The following is a 21462-nucleotide window of genomic DNA, read 5'->3' as shown; positions in this document are numbered from 1 at the left end:
CCAGCCGTCAGCCATAAGGCTTGAGATGAGCTTGAACCAACTTGACATGTCTTGGGACACGCATGGAGTACGCATCTTTGAGTTTTCTTTTCCTGCTCTGAAACTTCAAACGAACGGCAACCGGCGGTACTGCACAAAACCAGGCGAATTTGTGCGCTCGGTTGCCTCTTACCCATGCCTGGCACCACCCCGTTTCCTGGATGCTGTTGTTTTTAACAACGAGGCTTGTCCTACGTCATTTCCAGAGGGAAGAGGGAGGGTAGTCTGCAAACCAAGACCCACGTCAGTGAGAGGCTAGTATTGGTTGGGAGGCGAGTCCGCCTATGTCTGTCACTTTTTCACCAGAACTAGAGAAGAATTGGTGCCTATCGGTCCGAAATTAGGCGGACTGCCGAGCCTAAGGCGCCTGAATAAGCTGCAGCTTTGCGGGCGAGCGTGCTACGGGGGGCGGAGGAGTGCCCGGGGGGTTACGGGGTGTGGCGGTCGGGGTTGGTTGCGGGGTAGGCGACCAAGTGTCCATGGTTCACTGCGGGAGTGGTTTATGAAGGATGCAAAACCCGACTCGTTCCCGTACCGCATTGGACGAAAACAGAGAAGTGGATGGATCAACTGGTGGGCCAGGTGTGCGCTAACTTTAAGACTGTATCAAACGGTTGATTGAACTGGCGTAATATGGAACGTTGATGGCTTCTTAAACGAATAAAAGCCGGGCGCAAAAGGGTGCGATACTCGGATGATGGATCTCGGGCTCCGCGCATTTCTACGTTGGATCAGAAACGGAAGTCGCTGATTCGATCAATAACTTCCATCCCAAGAATGCTAGGTCGGAATACGGCGGTGTTTGATGGCTGGGCGGCGGTGGAGGTAATTCGTACTGCGATCTCTGTAGCTGCACATGTATCCGTCTGGAGTATCCCTGGGTTTGTTACTGGCCACGGGCGCGGGGAGCTCCGACGGAGACGGACCCGTTGATGGCAATTTGTGACTAGTAAAAAGTTTGCAACTGCAAGCGACGGGAGGAGGTAGCGCAGAGCTCGGAAATACGGCCTAGGTCTCTGTCGATTAAACATGGACAAGACGGGCAGGCAGACAGAGTCCGTATTCGGAGATGTATCGTTCGAGGATGATCAGGGTCCAGAGATGTACCTAGACAGATTGATTACGGGCGTACCATGTCGGCTAGAGGTCTATTGTTGCCTCCGTTTAGATACTTTTCCAGCTATTTTGCGCGTTTTCGGTGAAGCGGCTTCTTCATCATTTGGTAACCTTCAATGTCATCTACATGTGGGCGAGTATATGCGCCGTGGCTGAACTGTGACGGCGCAAGACGGTCAGGCGACCAAGTCCCAGCCATGGTCAATCAGGTCAATAAATCCCAGGCGGATGGCAACTCTGGGTCGCCAGTGTGCACTCGCAGGCCAGTTTTGGTTGTTTGCTGCAGGGACAAGCGCCATTTTTCTGGGTGGCATCCTGTGCTTGTTGATGTCGCGTTGCCTGGTTGAATGCAGGCTTACTGCACCGGAGTCTTGGAGATTCTTGCCCTTCCACCTCCACTCTGGAAGAGGCCAACAGCGCAAGGGAGTGATGGATGGGCAAGGAGCCAAAAGTATGTCGATGACTGCCCGATGAGTGCCCTGGCGCTGACAAGCCTGGATACCCTAGGATATATTGACTAAGACCAGGGGTGAAACTTGACTCGGGTTAATTGTGCAGTGGTTCGACTGGGTCTGGTCAAAGTAGCATATTGGACAGACAGGTCCATTAATTCCCCTCGGGGAGATTTGTGGGCTGGTGGCCAAGGTTGGGGAAGAAAGCACTGACACTGGAGAAGTGAAAAAGGTGACATGAGAAACTTGTAGTGGAGCGGTGCGACCTAATGCTGGCAAACCAGACATTAGTCGCATGCCGGGATGTTGGACGACGTCCTCATGACCCCGGTCGGGGCGGCAGAGGAAAGTCAAGAAAACTCAATGCTTTCGGGCGAAGTCCGTGGCCATCTGAAGACCATGAGAGCTGTGAGAAGGCTCTGATGGAAGTGGTTGTCGCTGTTAAAGCGCGCAAACCCTGCCAAGATGCAGTTTTGGCTCACTGCCTTGGAGTGGTGGTGGTGGAGGTGGCAGAAATGATGTTTGATGACGGTCGTCACAGCTTGCAAGGAAGTATGGCAGTTGTCTCCCGTGGTATGTCCCGCTTGTGGCTTGCTCTGTGCCGCTTTTGGGCTAGATGACATCTGAATCTCTCCCTGGTCCACATGTTGATCATGGTGGCTTCGGCAGGATTCACCCGCAGAAGACGAATGACCCTTTGGCTGACCCCTTTCGTTGACGTGAGGGAACAGAACATCAGACTGTCAAGCTTGGCCGTACCATGTAAGGGCCAAAGTTGTCATTTCAAATATTTTTAAGTAACGAGACGCGCGAGAGCCCTAGGTTGATCATCCTTCATGGTGGGAGGATTGAGATGGTTGGTGGGCGCGAGACTGGATTGGTCAAGCTGTGGTAGCGATGCACGTCCAGCTCGAACCAGTATTGACTCCTTCAGGTATGAAAAGCATTTCGAGAACCCATATGCCTTGTAGTGGTAATAGTTCCTGGGCAACGGCATCGGCCAGTCCGAGGAGATTAGAGAAATGCCTCGTGGCAAGCGGGAAGCAATTGTCCGTAAGGCTCCCCAAGGTATCATTGTACGAGCGGCTCAAAATGGCAGATGGACGGCATTAGCGTGGTAATAGAGGTAAAAACGAACGGTTTGTGTATTGAAGTGTTGGAGCCTCCTTTCAGCGACGCCATTCGACCCCTGCGAAAGTGTCATTGCCAAAGAGGCGGAAGTCCCCCAAGAGTGGACCTAACGCATACTACAAAGTAGTGGAGGGTGGATTGGGGCAATACCATGGTCATTATAAAGTCGTAGTTTGAATTTTAAGCCGCGTCTGCGGGAGTGGTGCCACGAGGTTGCAAGTGGGAGGGAGGCAACGAACGGTCCAGGGCCGGGCTGGGATGAATGTGGGATTGTGGACTGGAAGAAAGTCTGGAACAGCCGGAGGGCGATTGGGTTGTTGGAGACCTTGGGGAAACGCTGCCAAAGATCATCGTGACTTTTGGGTGTGTCCTTTTTTTTTTTTTTTTTGGCTGCCGTAATATTTTATTTCTCACGTGCTTCTACGGTCTCTCTGCCCAGTTGCCTTCTTTCTGCAAGATCAGCGGGTGGTGCGCATGAATCCACCAGATATCCACAATCTATCTCATCATTGGCTGGCTGTGATGGCAAATGGCGACACGCCACTGGCTGGAATGAAAGAGAGAAAATAAAGAAAAACGTTTACATAATACGGTTAACCGGAAGGACGAATTCGTTAAACCGAGGAGTCTTACACGTTGATTGGCAGAGGTCAGTAGGAAGTACGGAGACGGTGGGTACAGTGACACCACAGATAACAAATTGGCGATTGCACTGTGGTCCTCCAACGTCCTCTAGGGTAAGTCCTTTGAAGGGTCTGGGAAGCAGCTTCCTCATCTGACCAAGCTTGTTGCTGTGATTCGTCCTTGCCACCACTTTGCTGTCCCGCTGCACCTGCGCTTTTGCTCGGCTTACAGTGCAGCGCAGCCCCCACTACTACGTAGCAAGATTAGCTCGGTGCATTGTTTCCTCGTGCCCCTCACTGTCGTGACCAGCCTACTGGTCTTGCTGCCCCTCCTTCCTCGTTTCGACTCGCCTCAGGCGCAAGAGCTTTGATGTTGGCTAGAACATCACCTCGTGTCGTCACTTGCAACAGCGGCACCAAGTTCTGCTCACACCTCATCTCTGTTCCTGCAGCATCTAGCAGAATCTGCCGACTCCGAAATCACATCCACTCCATAGCGCCATCCAGACCCCTTGGCGGAACTCCCGGAGCTATTGTACCCTCGCCGAAGCAGCGCATTGCAGCGCCTTTCTCTCCGAGACCAACTCGATACTTCTCCGCCACGCCTATCGCCACCATGGCTCAAGACTACGAGACTGTCCTCAAGGGCAAGTACCCGGCCAAGGCCCATGCCCGCCGTGTCGCCGATATTGTCAAGTCCAAAGTTCCCCATGCTAGCGGTATCCTCTATGCCGAGGGTCGCATGACCAAGCTCATTGAGGATAATGATGAGCCGGAACCCTTCAGGTATGCTTTGCTCTACTCCCAGTTACTATGTGTACTTGCTTTCATCTGGCCAATGGTTCGCTCTAACACGTTTAACAAAGACAGCGCCGCTACTTCTACTACCTGACCGGTTGCCCGCTCGCCGACTGCCACTACATCTACGACCTCTCCACATCCGAGTCCACTCTCTTTATCCCTCCCATCGACCCTGATAGCGTCATCTGGTCTGGCCTGCCCGTTAGCGCCGAGGAGGCCAAGGATCGTTACGATGTCGACCATGTCAAGTACACTACCGATGTGAATGCCGAGCTTGTGCGACTGGGCAAAGGCTCCAGCAAGACCGTCTTCGCCATTGAGGGCCAGGTCTTGGACTCTGTTACCTTCCTTGAGTTTGAGGGCAAGAACTTTAGCGTATTGAAGACCGCCATTGAGGAAAGCCGTGTGGTCAAGGACGACTATGAGATTGCTCTCACCAGGAAGGCCAACGCCATCTCTACTGATGCCCACCATGCTGTCGTTAAGCAGGTGAAGAAGGCCAAGAATGAGAGCGAACTGGAAGCTACTTTCCTGTACCACTGTGTCTCCAACGGCGCCAAAGAGCAGGCCTATCACGGCATTTTTGCCGGAGGCCGTGCTGCAGCCACCCTGCACTATGTTGCCAACGATGCTCCATTGGAGGGTAAGCTCAACCTTCTCTTGGACGGCGGTGCTGAATGGAACTGCTACGCCTCTGATATTGTAAGTCGCGCTTCTGCAACTTTGATGGTGAGTGCTTGCCTTCTGACCTCAATAGACACGCACGTTCCCCATTTCCGGCAAGTTCAGCAAGGAATCTCGTGAGATTTACGACATCGTGTTGAAGATGCAGCTGGAGACCACGGCAGCTCTGAAAGAGGGCGTCGTTTGGGATGATATCCACCTGCTGGCCCACAAGATCGCCATCGACGGCCTCCACGCCATCGGCATTTTGAAGGGAGACAAGGAGGAGATTCTCAAGAGCCGAACTAGCGTTGCCTTCTTCCCTCACGGTCTGGGTCACTACCTCGGAATGGACACCCACGACGTCGGCGGCAACCCCAACTACGCCGACACGGACCCCATGTTCCGTTATCTGCGTGTCAGAGGCAAGCTGCCTGCTGGTAGCATTGTTACCGTTGAGCCGGGCATCTATTTCTGCAACTTCATCATCGAGCCGTACTTGAAGGATGCGGCGCATTCCAAGTTCATCGACACTGATGTGTTGAACAAGTACTGGGACGTTGGTGGTGTGAGGTAAGCCATTCCCGATACTGACTCCTCTTCGTGGCATTTGCTAACCATTTACAGAATCGAGGACAACATCCTCATCACCGCTACTGGCAGTGAAAACCTGACGCCGACCATCAAGGACCCTGATGAGTTGGAGAAGATCATTCAGGCCAGCTAAGGCATCATCATGAGCACAAATGTACAAACTAAACTGGGCGTAGCTGCCCAGTGACTAATGAACGCGCTTCCATGTTGCCATTACACTGTTTGCTTAATAACCTTGAGTGCCTGCTGCTACCTATGACTTTTCTACCAGGGCCATGAGGCTGAATCCAATGTTTTCCCCTCCCTTGGCAATGAAGTCCCGCACCACATCGAGTGACTTGTCCCCGAGGTCCACCCGCTGCTCCTCGTCCGGTACGCCTCTGTCAACGGGCCCCTTACGATCGCCATCTAGCTCATACAGATGGCCGGTGTCAGGAGACTTGACAAAGCAAATGTAATGAAAATTCACCTCGTCCTCGGCACTTGCCGGCGCAGTCGTGTCGCCCTTTCTTGCGACGGAAGAATAGGCATCTTCCAATTCCGTGGAGCTTTCGAGCACCATGGCCGCCTGAGCGGGGTCCATCGGCGCCGTAATGGATAGCAGAGTGTCCAACAATGATCCTGGCCCTATTTCGCATTAGACATTGTACTTTTTGTCATTAGTTTAACCTTTATAATCTACTCACTCAGAAAGTCCTTGGCACGGCCGTTGGCCAGAGCATGTAGAATGGCGTACAGCCCACAGGCGTTGTTGATCGTCTGCTTAAACCACGCGGCGTCCTCGTCCTCTTCGTTGTGCTCCACCATCCAATCCTGAGCGCCCGCCTCTTCGGCCGTTAACCGGGCCTCGAAGGTGGGTGTCGTGGGGAAGACGAGGACGAGAGCGAGGATCTTCTGTGGGAGTAGTGCGGGGTCGTCGAGCGCGAAGACATCTTCGAATTGCAGCGCGGGCGAGGCGCCGAGAAGCCCTATGAGTTCATTGAACACTTCCGGGTTCGATTCGAGGGGGATGAAGGCCTTGTTGTAAGTCTGCGGCATGGCGAGGGTTGCGGCTGGGTTGGGGCAGGTGAAGGCGATGTACGCGAAGGCGAATATGAGAAGTAGATGCACTTTCATGAACTGTCGCAGTGAGATTTTATTGATTGCACACTCTCTTCTGTAACTGTTGTCAAAACTGTGAGAGAAATGATGTTTGAGAAGCCAGGCGCTGTTATAATGGTGAAGTGGAGGCAGGTGGGAGTGATGATTAAGATAACTGGGTGAAGTTGACAAAGCCGGCAGGTTGCTGACTGAGCAAAGACACCGAAAGGGTTTGTACCCCTCTGACGATGCATAAGCATGAGACCAAATACTTTAAAAGAAGCCCCGTCGCGAGAAGAATTTACTGGAGCCATGAGATAATTCGTAGATATTAAGTTGAATGAAGAATTACTCACTTGGTATTCTCGTCTTGTGAGTGTCGTGAGTGCCGGGCATCAGGTCGTGAGCCTTGGTCACTTACCTATTAGGTGGATGCCCCACTGTAGCATGGCTACCTCACTAACAACCTCACTAATTTGAGAAACCTAGCATCACACTAGACTCGAACAACTACTGCTCATTGTTGAGAAGACCGGTTTTCCTCTAGAGCGCTTTGGTAGTGATGGCCATGAACAACTACAAACAACCCAAATTAGAGTCACAGACCTGAGACTACAAGCAAACATTCCCAGACGTTTTATTCAGTAGTATTTTGAGATCTACAAACTTCTTATCATTCTTCAAAATCGTTGCACCGGCCATAGAGATCCAACTATAGCATGCCTAAGGGTTATTCAACCCCCAAGAAAAGGTTATGTCCATGTGAAGGCTTTACTCAGTTTGAGATTGACGCTAACCCAAGGGACATAACTAATGTATAACCAGGAAGGCTCTAATGAAAAAGTGGACTAACAAGATCCTGATAGAAAGCGTCGCGAGTGCCAGTAAGAACGGCAAGCGACCAAGTCACACGCTGTTTCAGAGACCACTCAAGGCTAATTATTGTCGAAAAATAGCGTCGGTGCTTTTTAACAAAAGTTAAGCAACATAATAGAGGTCTTAATAAGACGCTTATTTCAACAGCTACCGCTGGTAGTCTCATCATAGTAAATTCGCAGCCTGTACTTGGCGATCGTGGGGTAAAGAGGATCCTTTACCGGTCCCAGTATTCCAATTAGTCCTCCACGGTGCTTTGGATAATTCCTTCAAAGTAGGATCGTACCATGCCAATCACGTCATGAGGGTCTTCTGGAAGGGATTGGGGCGCCCGTCAGCACTAGAACCATGGGCTTGGAAAGCCACACTCAATTGAGTAAAAAGAGGAACTTTGTAACTTCACCCTACAGGTCGATCAATGCTGCGAAAAACGCCTCGTCGTATTTCCTTGCAAAATGGTTTGTCAGATCCCTGACAAATCGGCCTCTAACTCCGAAATGCTGAACTCAGCGCTGCAAACCTGCTGATGTCACGACCGCAATTCGTCCGTGAACTGGATTAACATCGCAAAAGCTGCGCACCCACAGCAATCGGGCGCAATCCTAATTTGTAGAGTGCACCATCAAGCAATGCAGCTATATTAACAGCAAGGATAGTTGAAGATGAGCCCCAACATCACAAATCGTCCAACAAGTTGTGTAACACCGTTCTAAGAGGAGAAGCAACTGGCCATCACCCAACATGCCGAGCGTAATAGAGCGCCAAAAGAGCACAACCACGGCGACGGCCGCCTCAGAGCTCTCCTCCCTTCCCAACGCCGCAGTCTCCAAGACGGTGCTGGCAAGGCACAGCACCCGGGCTTTTGATCCTCAGCAGGCCGTGCCTCTAAATCTCGTCGAAGAAGCCCTCCAACTCGCCCAGCACGCTCCCTCGTCAACCAACATACAGCCCTGGCGGTTGACGCTCGTCTCCGGCGCCGCCCTCCACCGGCTCACCACGGCCCTCACCACGGCCTTCAAGGACGGCACCAAGTTGCAGATCCCGGAAATTCCCGTTCCGTTTCAGCACTACCGCTCCGAACTGGGCCGGCATGTCTACGGGCCCCAAGGCTATGGCATCTCCCGCGACGACACCGAAGGGCAAATGGCCGCCGTGAAGCACAACTTTGAGTTTTACAGCGCGCCCCTAGCGGGCATAGTAGCCATCGACAAAGATCTTTCTGACCCTGACGTGGTGTCCGTCGGCATGTGGCTACAGACGTTGGTGCTCTTGCTAACGGAGCGAGGCCTTGGAACGCAGGTTTCGGTGAGCCCGGCGGGGTACCCGGACATCATTAAACGGGAATTGGGAATCGATGAGAATCTCAAGATCCTGTGCACTATCGGCATTGGATACGAACAGGAGGGTCAGCAAATCAACAAACTCAAGATGCCCCGAGAGCCGTGGAAGAATAATGTCCGTATCGTCTCGGAGTAACTTGGCTTTGTGTGGAAGCGGGTGATTTATGCCGTTCCCTTTTGTGGTAGACGCCGCACATGGGTTGGACTTGGAGTTAGCGACGGAGCCTAATTGTTGTTTTCAAATCCAGAGTTTAGGAGATATTTCAAGATGACCTAAATAGAATTGCCGACTTTGCTCATAGAATCAGCGAATTGCAGCTATTTCAGATAGTGGAGAAGATTCACCATTGGAATTGCGACTCATTATGATCCTGAACAGAAGCAATTCCAGTAGAGTTGGCTTTCCCACTTTCCAATCTATGAACCCCAGCAGCTGCTGCTCTGAAGGGTTTGCTGAACATTAATTCGGATAGAAGCAGAAGATGAACCTATAAGAAACATTTTGGCATCTCTAACTTTCAGTTTACTAAACCAGTACAGGCCACACCATTTCTCATTCGGCTCAGTAGTTAAAGGTCTGTCAGTTATCCACATCGTTTCTTGGCTAAACTAACTATTTGGACGACATTCCAGTTTAAAGATCTGTCAGAAAGGGACAATACGAAATCAGTATTTCTTTATTTTATAGGATTTTCATCATTCAGAAACATACTAGGCAAGCTGGAATCGAGCTGACGGTGATCCAAGTCTTTTAACAGTGAACAGCCCTGACACTGGCTAGGAACCTAGGTATGATAATGACTAAAGCAGCTACATGGTACATATTTCCTTTTAACGGGAAATCACTTACGGCGATTTCATATTCAAACTTGCGACTACATACAGTAGTCGCATTTGTTTATTTGGCTTTCAAGTAGGTCATGCTGCTCAGTCTAGCTTACCTGTCTAACTAGAATAGGCTGCTGCTATAATGCTCTCTTCGGTGTTTGGTGTGCCCATCGGCAAGATTGTTCCGTTTGTCTACCAGGGCCCGACCGACGGCCAACTAATCCTCTCAGAAGCACCTTTACGCAATGTGTATTTGACGCTTATCTCTAAAATCTTGTCGTGAAATGACCAACTCCGGCATACATGTCAGTCCGCCTTTAGCCACTGGCCGCCGGCCGCCGTCGGCTCCGAGCGGCACGATACACCCGCTAGGCCGCTATAAAACCCCACACAAGGTCCCCGCATAGCCCCTCACCAAGCGTCTCCAACAGCTGCCGTCGATAAGATAACGCCCTAGAAGATGGAGGGGTCATGGTGGTCATCCCCCCGTCATGTGCTGGCCACCTTTGCGGGCGCTATCTGATCAACCTGAGCAAGTTTTATGCGTTGATGCGCTGTAAAAGATGCACAAGGTGGAGGGGACGAGGGTGTTTAGCAATGGGCTGGCCGGCCGGAGGCGCGGCCGTGAATGGCTTGTTCTGTTCTCGCCGACCTCGTGATTGTTTTTCACGCACTTTTCCTCATCTCATTTTCTCCAAAGTTAGACCAACTTATACACTTCAAACCCCTTACAAAAATACATCTTGAAAAAAAAAAAAGTCCAGGTCAACTGCTATCCGCCATGGCGCGCTTCCGCGTGCCCTTCTCCTCCCTGCCGGTGCCGGCCTTTCTGAACGGCATACCCGCGCCAACAATACGCATCATCTCGCTCCTCGTGATAATCAACGTCGCAGTATGGATCGTGGCGGGAGTAATCCTTCACTTCCACCCGGCTCTCATCTCTCCCGCCGCTCTGTCTTACGTCCTTGGTCTCCGCCATGCCCTGGACGCAGACCACATCTCCGCCATCGATCTCATGACCCGCCGCCTCATCGCCTCGGGCCAGCGCCCCGTCACCGTCGGCACCTTCTTCTCGCTGGGCCACAGCACAATCGTCATCGTAACGTGCGTCGTCGTCGCCGCCACCAGCGGCGCTTTGAGGGACCGGTTTGACGGGTTCGCGAGATGGGGCAACATCATCGGCACGAGCGTCAGCGCCGCTTTCCTGCTGCTGCTCTGCGCGGGCAACGGTTGGGTTCTGTACAAACTCATCAGGAGACTTAGGGCCGTGCTTGAGGAGGAGCGCAGGAAGACCATTTCCGGGCAAGACACAGTCGAAGACGACGAAGGGGACGCTGTGACGAATCTGAAGCTCGAAGGCGAGGGCTTCCTTGCCAACGTTTTCAGGAAGGTGTTCCGCGTTGTCGATCGGCCTTGGAAGATGTTTCCACTGGGAATCTTGTTTGGCCTCGGTTTCGACACCAGCTCTGAGATTGCCATTCTCGGGTTGTCCAGCGTTCATGGCGCTCAGGGGACGAGCATCTGGCTCATTCTCATCTTTCCTGTCCTTTTCACTGGTTAGTTCACATATTCAAGATATGTCGAGGCGAGTTTGCTAATTGGTTTAAACTAGCCGGCATGTGTCTGCTTGACACCACCGACGGTGCGCTCATGATGGCCCTCTACACCTCAAAGGCCTTCGCGCGGGACCGCGTTGCGATTCTGTACTACTCCATCGTGCTCACCGGCATCACTGTCTTCGTTTCAGCCTTCATCGGCATCATCCAGGTGCTCTCGCTCATCGCAAACGTAGCCGAGCCTGAGGGTGGGTTCTGGGACGGCGTTGACGCAATCGGGGAGCATTTTGATATTATCGGTGGCAGCATTTGTGGCATGTTCGTCGCTGTCGGTCTTGGCTCGGTTCTGGTGTACCGGCCGTGGAGGGCGCGTATGGATCGCAAGAACCAGGAGAGGGCAGCTTTAGCCCCCGCTGAGGAGGAGGCTCTGGATCCGGCAGAGGGACCCAGTTATGGTGCTGTTGCGGTCCAAGATCCCGCTGACAAGAGAGGCGCCGAGGCGAATGAGAGGGATTTGAGACTCATTCAGTAGATGGATGCATGTAGGTAGTGTCGTGTAGCCAGATGAATGATTAGCATGTCACTCACATCATCAGAACCATTTGTTTTTGAGATTTGTTATATTAAGTGGTCTATTAGTTGGTTACCTCAAACCAAGGCCACCTTATCTCCCTAGGTTGATCTTTCGCGCCCACGCCTGTGGACTGTCGACGCTGTCGCTTAACCATGACAACCATTCAATATTCGCCTTTTGGCGATACTCTGGAATGCTATGACCAGAAATATGTACCCTGACCAGTGCACATTAGTCAGTCCCGTTGTTTTTTCAACCACAGCCGCTATCTCAATATCCCTTTTTGACGAACCTTCGACGTGTCCATGTATCAAGACAAGCCAAGGTTCGCAACCCTTTTTCTACATATTCCCCGGTTCATCCTCACTCACGTTCTCCCAAATTCTTTCAGACAGTTTCCTCAAGAAGCACTCCATCCATCCTGTCACCCTGAGATTCAGATGAAACCTCGTTAGTGCGCCAGAGACGCCGGAATATTGTTCTTTCAGCATCCTCAAATTCCGAGGAGGTCTCTCTGCTAGTATGCAAGAGAGACCACGGGCTTATCGACCCTTCACTATGAGGCGTTTGAACACGACTGGGTTGTTTGTCCTCAACCGCCCACGACGGAGGGCGTCCCAGTCTAGGAACAGAACAGCTGGATTCAAGTCCAACGCCGCACCCTTCCCACCATCCTCCTGTCAAGTGGTACGGAACATAGGGGAATTGGGCATGGGAAGACACCGGCAGAGGTAACTGGGATGAGAAACCTTGCCAAGGAGATCTTTGGTGTATTTGAGCCATTGTGGGCTGGTCTTCTGTGTTGTCTTGGCCCGAAACAGTGTGGCCAAGTGATTGAAGAGGTAGATGTCCAAACTCTTCTACCTCTTGGTCTGCCACCAGATCTCTACGTATGTCGTCAATTATGGGACGTCCAATGATACCGAAAGCAGGCGCTTCTCGCAGATGAGCGTACTGCGCGGTGATTTCGGGAAGAAGGTATGAAGACATTGGGTCTACGACCTCACGGTGACCGGACGGAAAGCATCTAATTGAACTTGTTGGAGCGACCGCAATAGGAACATGTGGTTCGTCGTCTTCATCATTCTGCGACAAGACTGTGACTTCTGGCTTGTCGATGGCATCCTGCTCTGACTGGAGTTCCTCCGTGTCGCTCGGTTCTGTGTATTGCTGAGCTGATGGCTCGTCAATGACATCCTGCTCTGACTGGAGTTCCTGCGTATCGCTCGTTTCTGTGTCTTGCTCGGCTGATGGTTCCGTGGTGACTTGAGCTGGTTGTCCTAAAATAGGTCGTGCAGAGCGCATCTGCTCTAGTCGTATCACGGTGCGTTCCAAAAGCACCTCAATGGCGCGGAGACGTTCCGATCTTGATTCCGACATTGTTTTGACTGTATTACTGCGGGAAGAAACCTCAGGTCAAGATGGTAATTGGTTGCCTAGGCCTTGGAGTTTTCTTGCCGTTGTCGTTGTCGAATTCAGTATGGGGGAAATGTCTCCCAGAACTATTGCACAGGCGACAGGCTGTGAAGATATGATAGACCGCAGAGCCATCTCCGATGAAGCCTGTCTTGGTGCTCATGCTCTACCATGGTACGCGTCAAACAGGTGCAGCATATTGCGTCGTTGCTTTCTCCGATACTGCAGTTTGGCATCCCGCGACGACAGCCATGGTGAAATACCTCCGCCGCTCTCGGTCGAGCGGTAAGCTGTAGTTAATCTAGCAAACATGGCGAAGCTCATGGAAAGAAAAAGACAAATATTCTTTAAAGCAGTGTCCTGTCGATGGGGTGTAATGACGGAGGCATTGATCAAGCGAGCATCCCCGTTAATCCCGTTGATGAAGTTTAAATCGTGGCCCGCAACGGTTGAACTCTACTAAGAACCACTTAGACAGGCATATGCCATTTTGAACCAGGGCCCGCCTGACTTCCAGGTTAACAGAGGCTAAAAATGGACACAAGACGACATAAAAACTATAGCTGAGGAAATACTTGCGTCGTCAAACCTACCCAAGTCACGGATGGGACGGAGTTAAGGAGGCTTTTTGATTGGTGTTTATCGAAGATATGTCCAGACCGCCAAAACTAATCATTCCACGAAAATGTGAACACCAAAAACCTTCAACCTGCTGCTTTCAGGGCTTCCGCACAAACTGAGCCTGATCAGGCGTGTAGCAACCAGATATGCAAACTGGTGCGGACCGTCCCGCATTGCTGCAAGCCGCATCACATTGCAAGCTCCTGTGAGACATCACAACCGATGGGCCATCCTGCTAGCTTTCAGCATCGTATCTATCATTCCCATGGCGCGCAGCAGACAATGCAGGGCGCTTCACAGCTCATGGTTGGACAACCCACTGAGGCTGGTCCACATAGGATTTCGCGCGTCGAGCAATTCAAGCTCCCTGAGTGCCTGGCAAGGAACATGAGAATGTCAGAACCCCATCAGGCCTTTAGGGAGGCCATTTTCTTTGTGTTTACCTAGCATTTAGAAGGTTCTGCATGTTCCCCGGAAATGGACTGGGCCCACAAGCCCGACCCGGTCATCTGGGCAAGTTGAAGCATCCCCACCAAGATTTGGGTCCAGACCATCCAAGGTAACGACAATTTTCAGAGTGAATGATAGCTTCAAAATAGTAGACAGGAGAACCGGGCCGAAATGACTGTATACAGGCGGTGCAAGAGACCCAGGAAGACTGCCTTTTCCCCAACACGTGCCTTCATCTAGCAGCTCAGAGGTCCGAATTGCGGCATCGGAGGAAATGCGGTGAGTCGGTGAGTGACGGACAAGATCCGATAGGAGGGCCTCGGTCCAGACCTTGACCCAAAGCGGCAACCCTGACAACTTAGCACGAGGAAAAAGTAACTCTCCTGCAGAAGCTAGTGCGAAGATACTCGGGAGTTCTTAGTAATTCATGCCACTTCAACGTTCTCGGAATGATTGTCCCGTCGGTCGGGCTGGGCTTCTCGCCACTGGCGTGTTTCTGGTGGTTTGGACGATCAGGGTCCATCCACACCGGCCCAGAAGTATTTGCTAATTTAGCAGATCACAAGTCCTTTTTCTTCTTCGAAGTACTATCAATTTTTGTTTCCGCTGTCCCGCTGTGGCCATTTCGAGAGCGACACGAATCAGTCCGGGTCCAAGAAGTCTCATTAATATTAATCATCAAAGTACTTCTCCAAGTATCTTGAGTAACTAACTGTACTAGAGAAAACTTAGTTCTTGTCCTTGTACATGGGTGGCATTGAAGGGGCCCAAGCAGGTTGCGCGCTGCAGCCCCCAGTAGCGGATAAGCCAAGATCAAATTCGAGGCGAAACATATTGTCAGACGTTGGATTGATCATCTGTTGATGAGAAGGGAAAAAAAACAAAAAAACACGAATGCTTCGTGTTCAACGTCTACAAGTGTCCACGTCGTCGAACAGTGCATCCGGGAGATGCAGTGCTTCAGTTCAAGTTGTAGGTGGGGGTGAAACAGCTCGACGGGGAGTGGCCGGAAGTTGACTTTGGCTCTATGCAGTATGCAGCATTTTCCGGTTTGCGTAGGCCAAACTTGTTGCATGCGCCTGTCAGACAAGGCGGACGAGCCGTCTTGGTGATCCTGAGGCTGAGGAAGGCTTCCAAGAGAAGGAGATGGGTAGCGGTTCAACAGTGTAGGGAACACGACAGCGCTGTGTTGGACTTCTCATGTGCAGTACTATGATTGCTGACAGACGATGAACTGGCGGACTGGGATTGACTCGGTTAGAGAGGTTCGTGCCCCCTTTCTACCTCCTGCAGGCTGCATAACAGGGAGGTCGGAATGGAGTACAGGGGCTCTGGTCCCCCATGCTATTCTGGTCATCCCATACCCCAAACAGGATGGGACTGGGTGATTGGCATGTCGACCAGCCATCGCATGGACATCCCCGGATTATCAATCATCGTTGAGCGCGTCCCTGGTGCCATTCGCTGGTGGAAGCCAAGCGATGATTGCCCTTTTCTGATGGGCGAGCTATCCGCCAACGTCCGCTAGGGGCACACGGTCGACTTTGGACAGATTCGGTAGGTAGAGGCGTTGATTAGGGTCTGAGGCAGGTGGCATCTTGAGCTATCACGGTGGTGTCTTTCATGGACGAATCTTGGGCCCGAAGCTGCCGGGTTTCCCAAAGGAGGAGCTGAGGCTGGCAGTGAAATGTACTAATCGGCATGCGCGCCATCAAGTGGAAATACCGTAGTGGAGAGGGTTGATTGCGTGATGTTTGAGATGGGCCAAGCCTACTGGTTTCTACTGGACCTCGTGATACGGGTTAGCCTCGGGCAGATGCTTACGACTTGCATCGGGGGACGATTTTTGGCGGAGATAGGTCAAAACTGAGCCTCATATCGCGTTTTCGTATCTCATATTGCGGGGATTTCAAAAGCCGAGCCAGCCTGATTTGCGATATTCGTAAGACGCGGCTCTGCTAGTATAGACTGTGTCAAGTGACGCAGTTGCCTAGACATCAAATCGATACCAAAGACCAATGATTCTCCAAAAGTCGGGTTTTGATGACGGACAGGCTTGGGTGTAAGGCAGTCGTAGTCGCGATGGGGTTTGGTTGCCTAGTAATGGCCTCACTTTTCTTACATGTCCGTAAATATCCTCGAAGAACTAGCCAGCTGAGGGCGAATAGAAGTAAAGTCCTCGTGAAGTTCAGCCCCCAATACCACGGTGGTCTCCTACATACTAGTGGTACTCGGGGGTCACAGGCCGAAGGCATTAGAGGTCCAGCTTCGTCCAGGGTTCTTCCCTATCGGCAAGGTCGGCTGGCACTGACAGTGGATCGCCGAGGCAGACATAGTACATGGTCTGTAGGAACCCAAACCCGGCTGTGTTGGATGGTGGAACGGCTGGTGTCAGTTGAATCTTGCGAAAGACGATAAGGGATGGGATTAGATAGATCTGTGCCACCAGAGATTTTCCCCATCCATGGGTAAACATGGCACAAACATGGTGAAGAACCGGATCCGAACAAAATCGCGAAAGGTGTGCAGAACAAAGGGCGGAGAAGAGAGATTGGGAAAAGTGAAAAGAGGGAGGAGAGTGTGTGTACATTGAATGGGTGTCCGGCGGAAGTACGGGGAGAACAGCGAAGGGACCAAAAGTAGTAGATGTGCGCCTTCTAAATCAGCTTGTCTCTGAATCCCTTCCCCTTCTGGACTGATAAGGAACATTGTCCACCTCGCTAGAAAGGGTCTTATCAGTCAGCTAGAAGCATTGGGGCCAATCATAACGCTAGAATATCCGACTGGACCCTGAAAGGGGTGCTAACTAAAGGCACTGGAAGCCCACAGCTCACTGCACTAGCACTGTTGCAGTGCATGACACCTTGTACCGGAGGAAAGTACCCATAGTGTACCGTTCTTTCCCACTACAACTGTAGTGGTACCCTTGGCCTTGCCATCCATCCCCTTCTTCTCCCCCCCCCACAAACTTGCCGCCTGTACGTATCTGTCTCTCTCTCTCTCTCACGCAACCTCCGATACGCATCCCGCCCAGACCAGCCATGAGGCGCCCGCTTTTCCAACATCCGCCTTTGTCCTCCTAGTAAGACACAAACACAGCACTTGCTCTCTTCCTCTTCCACCGCCAGAACGGACGAGACCCAGAGCGCGTTCGAGGACCCTCTTATCGATCCTGGAAAACAACCGGTCCAGCGCCAAGAAAGACCCTTGCCCCGCCCATGTCCCGCCCCTTCGGCATGCATGTTCATGGATGTTCATGGACAAGGTCAGAGGCAGAAACCTGGAGGTCGACATTGTACTATTCCCTTGGTTAGACTGGGTGGAACCCTGAATATACCAAGCATCGACCAACTCCCACAGTACCATGCTGTTGCGTTTGCCGCTGCCCGCCCGCCCCGGGGTGGACTCCTGCGGATGCGCCGTGTCCCAGAAAGTCAATGGCTCGACTTCAACGCCTTTGCTGCCTTGATGCGGTGTGTGGATGGTCCTCGTGGTCCCCGTCGTGCGTCTGCCTCGATCCGACTCGCGCCTGTCGCATTATCCAATACATCCCGCGAGGCTGTGACTCTGAATCCAGGTGAGCCCTTCCTTGTCCTGCCCGACCCCATCGAGTTTCCGTTTTCCTTATAAGCACGTCCTCTCGCCATCCCGCCATCCACGACTCGTGTTCAACTAATGCTCCAAATAATATCCTCCATAACCTGTCTCTACCTTTTCTGTCCCTGAGTCGCCCATCTGTGCTTTCCTGGCATCGGGCTGCTCTCTGGTATTCGGTCTTTTAACCTTCTGACCCGTGTACGCAGTGAGCGCAGGCCGCCTCCCACCTCCCACCCGCTCTGAATAAAACCTGGCCACAACCTCTTCCCCAGTCGACATCCTTCTTTTCGACTTTTCTTGACCAATTGGTTTTCGAATTCTGCTTCTCGTCCCGTACTCGTCCTACCGCCAACATGCACGGATACAGCTCCTCAGAGGAAGAGGAAGACCATCGTCGCCCTCGTCCGGCTCCGGCCTCGACCAACAACAACGACCAGAAGAAGAAAAAGAAGAAGAAGGCCCCTCCCCAGCAGTCCATCAACCGCATCTGGAAGAAATTCCAAACTAAGCAGTTTCACAAGGCCCTGGCTGTGCTGCCTTTCGACCCTGTCCTGCCACCAGCCAATGCAGACAAGCCTAACGAGCTGTTGACCGCCGGTTATGAGCGAGCTGTCGACGAATGCCGTCGCAAGGTCAAAAAAATCATCCAGGAGTGCCGGAGAGTCAATATGCGATACCGCGACCCTGGTTGGGATCTTGTAAGTACCAACGACCGTTTTGTTAGTAGTCCCTAGTCCCGGAAGCTAAACGTACTTGTAGGACTGGGATTTGAAGTGGGAAAAGGGCCACTGTTTGAACACCCTAGGTCAAACAAAGTGGCAACTCTCGAGAACGACACTTTCTAACCCCAGCGCATCTGTTCCCAAAGCCGTCAAGCGTGTGCACGAGATCTTTGAGAGCCCCAAATTCATGAAGAATCTCGATGGCGGTGATGTTAAGCAGGGCAGCTTAGGCAACTGCTGGCTGATGGCTAGTTTGACTGCCCTTTGCAATGTCGAAGATGGAATTAAGCGTATCTGTGTCGAGTATGATACTCGTATTGGCATTTACGGCTTTGTTTTCTATCGCGACGGCGAATGGATTTATTCCATTGTCGACGATAAGCTCTACCTTAAGTCGCCTTGTTGGGATTCGCCTAGCATGCAGCGCGATCTCCTGCAGCAGATTGACCGAGAGGACGTCGAGCGAGTCTATCGCAAGACGTATCAGACCGGTTCCAAGGCCCTCTTTTTCGCTCAATGCAAGGACCAAAATGAAACATGGGTGCCCTTGCTCGAAAAGGCTTACGCCAAGGCTCACGGCGATTTTGCCTCTCTTTCCGGTGGTTGGATCGGCGAGGGATTGGAAGATCTCTCCGGCGGCGTTACTACCGAGCTGCTCACCTCCGATATCCTCGATACCGAGGGGTTCTGGGAAAATGAACTCTCCAAGGTTAACGAGGAGTTCCTTTTCGGATGCTCTACCGGTCTCCTCGACGGAGGCTACGGTGAGAGAGATGGCATTTCCGAAGGCCACGCATACGTTATCACGGAAGCTAGAACGCTCAAGTGCGGAGAGCGTCTGATCAAGCTCAGGTAAGGTGCTTGCTTACCTATCTGAATTCAATTGACTTACATTCGATAGAAACCCTTGGGGTAAGATTCGTAGAGGCTTGTGGGAGGGCGCCTGGTCCGATGGGTCTAAAGAGTGGACCACCGAAGTCCAGGAAGAGCTCGGCCACCACTTCGGCAACGACTCAGTTTTTTGGATCAACTACGAAGACTTCCTCCGCAAGTATCAGCACATTGACCGGACGCGGCTATTCCGGGATCCTGCTTGGCGATGCACTCAGCGTTGGATTGGCGTTGAAGTTCCTTGGAAGTCCCAGTTCAACGAGAAGTTCCAGATCAAGTTGTCTAAAGACGGTCCTCTGGTCTTGGTTCTATCCCAGCTTGACACGAGGTACTTCAAGGGACTTCAGGGCCAATACACCTTCCGTATTCACTTCCGTATCCATGAACGCAGCCGCCCCGGTGCCGAGGACTACATTGTACGCTCTCACGGCAACTATCTTATGGAACGGTCTGTGTCCATCGAGCTCCCAGACATGCCAGCAGGCGAATACAGCGTTTTTATGAGCGTCACTGGTGAGAGGGATAATAACTTGCCTTCTGTCGAGGACGTTGTCAAACGCGAATGCCGAAAGCGTGTTGAGAACGACAAGCTCGCCCAGATCGGCGCCGCGTACGACCTAGCACACAGCAAGGGCACGGCCCATCTAGAAGAGGTTGCTAGACTCCGAAAGGTAAAGGAGCAACAGAGAGCTTCTGATTCTCGTAGACAGGAGCGTCGTAAGCTGTGGGAAAGACGCCACATGAACCGAGAAATCACAAAGAAGCAGAGCAAGAAGAACACAGAGAAGCGTGAGCGTCGAATCGCAAAGGCCGAGGAAGCAGCCAAGTTGAAGGCCGAAGAAGCAGCGAAAAAGGATGCGGAAGCAGCTAAGAAGGCTGCGGAAGAGGCCAAGAAGAAGGAAGATGAGGAGCCTAAGGACCAAGGCGTCCAGACAGAGGCTGTCAAAGAGGAGGCTAACCAGGACAAGTCTGTTCTGACTGACGCCTCTGAAAAGACTGAACAGTCAACAGAAGAAAAGGCTGAGGATGATAAGCCTAAGGCTGACTCCAAGGACGGCGCCAAGGATGATTCCAAGGATGACTCTAAGGATGACTCGAAAGAGGCATCCAAGGATGAATCCAAGGAAGCATCCAATACAGAAGAACCAAAGAGCAAAAAGGACGATGTTGCCCAGCCCGCACCACCACCCCCACCCCCAGCTGCCAAGGCCTATGACTCGGACGGAGATTCATCGGACTCGCCCGTCGAGGACTGGGAGGAGCTCTACAGCAGTGACGACATGGTTAGGAAGCCGCGCCTTACTCCTGCTGGGCCTCCCAAGACCCACGATGAGCGTTACGAATCCGAGGAGGAGGGCCTGCCTGACCCATGGAACGCCATCTGCATTGTCGGTGTCCGTGTTTACTCCATGGACGAGGACCTCGAGCTTCGCGTCGTCATGGAAGGCGGCGAACTTCTCGAGGGCGGCATGGGCAAGAAGGGCGAGGCCGACCTGGACAATGCGCAGGCCAATGCTGGCGGAGAGCGTGAAAAGCAGGAAGACCCTGAGGTGAAGGCTGATGACACCGACACTGAGCCTGCGGAACCAAAGAAGGAGACCGAGTCCAAGGATACTAGCGTCAATGATCAAGTTGCTAAAGAGAAGGACGAGGCCAAAGTAACAACCGAGGCAAAGAAAGAAGCGGCCGAAGACGCGACCACAGAGTCCAATGAGGATTCTAGGTCGGACAAGAGTGTCGACTCTACCGAGTACGACAAGCTTGACTCTGGAGCCACCACTCCGGACGTCATTGCGACACCGCAGGCTACCCCCCTTGAGATGGACAAGGAGTTGTGCTAGAGAAGCACTAGAACATACAAACATACAGACTGATGACGTATACGATTGTAGATGAGACAGTAGAGGAGACGCTCCTGCCTACACTGTGGTGTATTGCTTTAAGGCGTTTAAGAGTTGGCATTGATACCAGCCCACGGGCTGGCAGGTTGCATTCAGATGATCGAGACGCGCGAGACTTTTGCAGCGACTTTAGACATCTTTCGTTTTTTTTGGTCATGTCATTTGTTTGGGGATCGATTCAGTGTCAGGTG

General features: G+C 52.1%; 7 protein-coding genes across 7 annotated transcripts; 5 read left to right on the top strand and 2 right to left on the bottom strand.

The window, feature by feature from the left end:
- Positions 1 to 3731: 3731 nt before the first annotated feature.
- Positions 3732 to 5552, top strand: CTRU02_213409 (XAA-Pro dipeptidase (metallopeptidase family M24); the record flags this gene model as incomplete). Its single annotated transcript, XM_036731641.1, has 4 exons — positions 3732 to 4147; positions 4228 to 4864; positions 4920 to 5398; positions 5453 to 5552. The coding sequence occupies 4 exons, from the start codon at positions 3732 to 3734 to the stop codon at positions 5550 to 5552; spliced, it is 1632 nt and encodes a 543-aa protein (XP_036576641.1).
- Positions 5553 to 5672: 120 nt separating this feature from the next.
- On the bottom strand, positions 5673 to 6535 carry CTRU02_213408 (ubiquitin c-terminal hydrolase l3; the record flags this gene model as incomplete). Its single annotated transcript, XM_036731642.1, has 2 exons — positions 5673 to 6046; positions 6106 to 6535. The coding sequence occupies 2 exons, from the start codon at positions 6533 to 6535 to the stop codon at positions 5673 to 5675; spliced, it is 804 nt and encodes a 267-aa protein (XP_036576640.1).
- Positions 6536 to 8116: 1581 nt separating this feature from the next.
- On the top strand, positions 8117 to 8851 carry CTRU02_213407 (uncharacterized protein; the record flags this gene model as incomplete). Its single annotated transcript, XM_036731640.1, has 1 exon — positions 8117 to 8851. One exon carries the CDS (start codon positions 8117 to 8119, stop codon positions 8849 to 8851), a length of 735 nt encoding a protein of 244 aa, XP_036576639.1.
- A 1473-nt stretch (positions 8852 to 10324) lies between these two features.
- Positions 10325 to 11631, top strand: CTRU02_213406 (High-affinity nickel transport protein nic1; the record flags this gene model as incomplete). Its single annotated transcript, XM_036731639.2, has 2 exons — positions 10325 to 11099; positions 11156 to 11631. 2 exons carry the CDS (start codon positions 10325 to 10327, stop codon positions 11629 to 11631), a joined length of 1251 nt encoding a protein of 416 aa, XP_036576638.2.
- Positions 11632 to 12060: 429 nt separating this feature from the next.
- CTRU02_213405 (uncharacterized protein) lies at positions 12061 to 13053 on the bottom strand (the record flags this gene model as incomplete). The annotated part of the gene is made up of 1 exon (XM_036731638.1): positions 12061 to 13053. One exon carries the CDS (start codon positions 13051 to 13053, stop codon positions 12061 to 12063), a length of 993 nt encoding a protein of 330 aa, XP_036576637.1.
- Positions 13054 to 17406: 4353 nt separating this feature from the next.
- Positions 17407 to 17790, top strand: CTRU02_213404 (uncharacterized protein; the record flags this gene model as incomplete). The annotated part of the gene is made up of 1 exon (XM_070206046.1): positions 17407 to 17790. One exon carries the CDS (start codon positions 17407 to 17409, stop codon positions 17788 to 17790), a length of 384 nt encoding a protein of 127 aa, XP_070060439.1.
- Positions 17791 to 18110: 320 nt separating this feature from the next.
- Positions 18111 to 21211, top strand: CTRU02_213402 (calpain-like protein; the record flags this gene model as incomplete). The annotated part of the gene is made up of 3 exons (XM_036731637.1): positions 18111 to 18455; positions 18517 to 19331; positions 19381 to 21211. 3 exons carry the CDS (start codon positions 18111 to 18113, stop codon positions 21209 to 21211), a joined length of 2991 nt encoding a protein of 996 aa, XP_036576636.1.
- Between the last annotated feature and the right edge of the window lie 251 nt (positions 21212 to 21462).

The sequence above is a fragment of the Colletotrichum truncatum genome, assembly GCF_014235925.2.
Source record: "Colletotrichum truncatum strain CMES1059 chromosome Unknown Contig_0009, whole genome shotgun sequence".
Lineage (NCBI taxonomy): Eukaryota > Fungi > Ascomycota > Sordariomycetes > Glomerellales > Glomerellaceae > Colletotrichum > Colletotrichum truncatum.
Note: the sequence above shows the minus strand (reverse complement) of the source record. Positions and strands in the feature narration are given on the sequence as shown.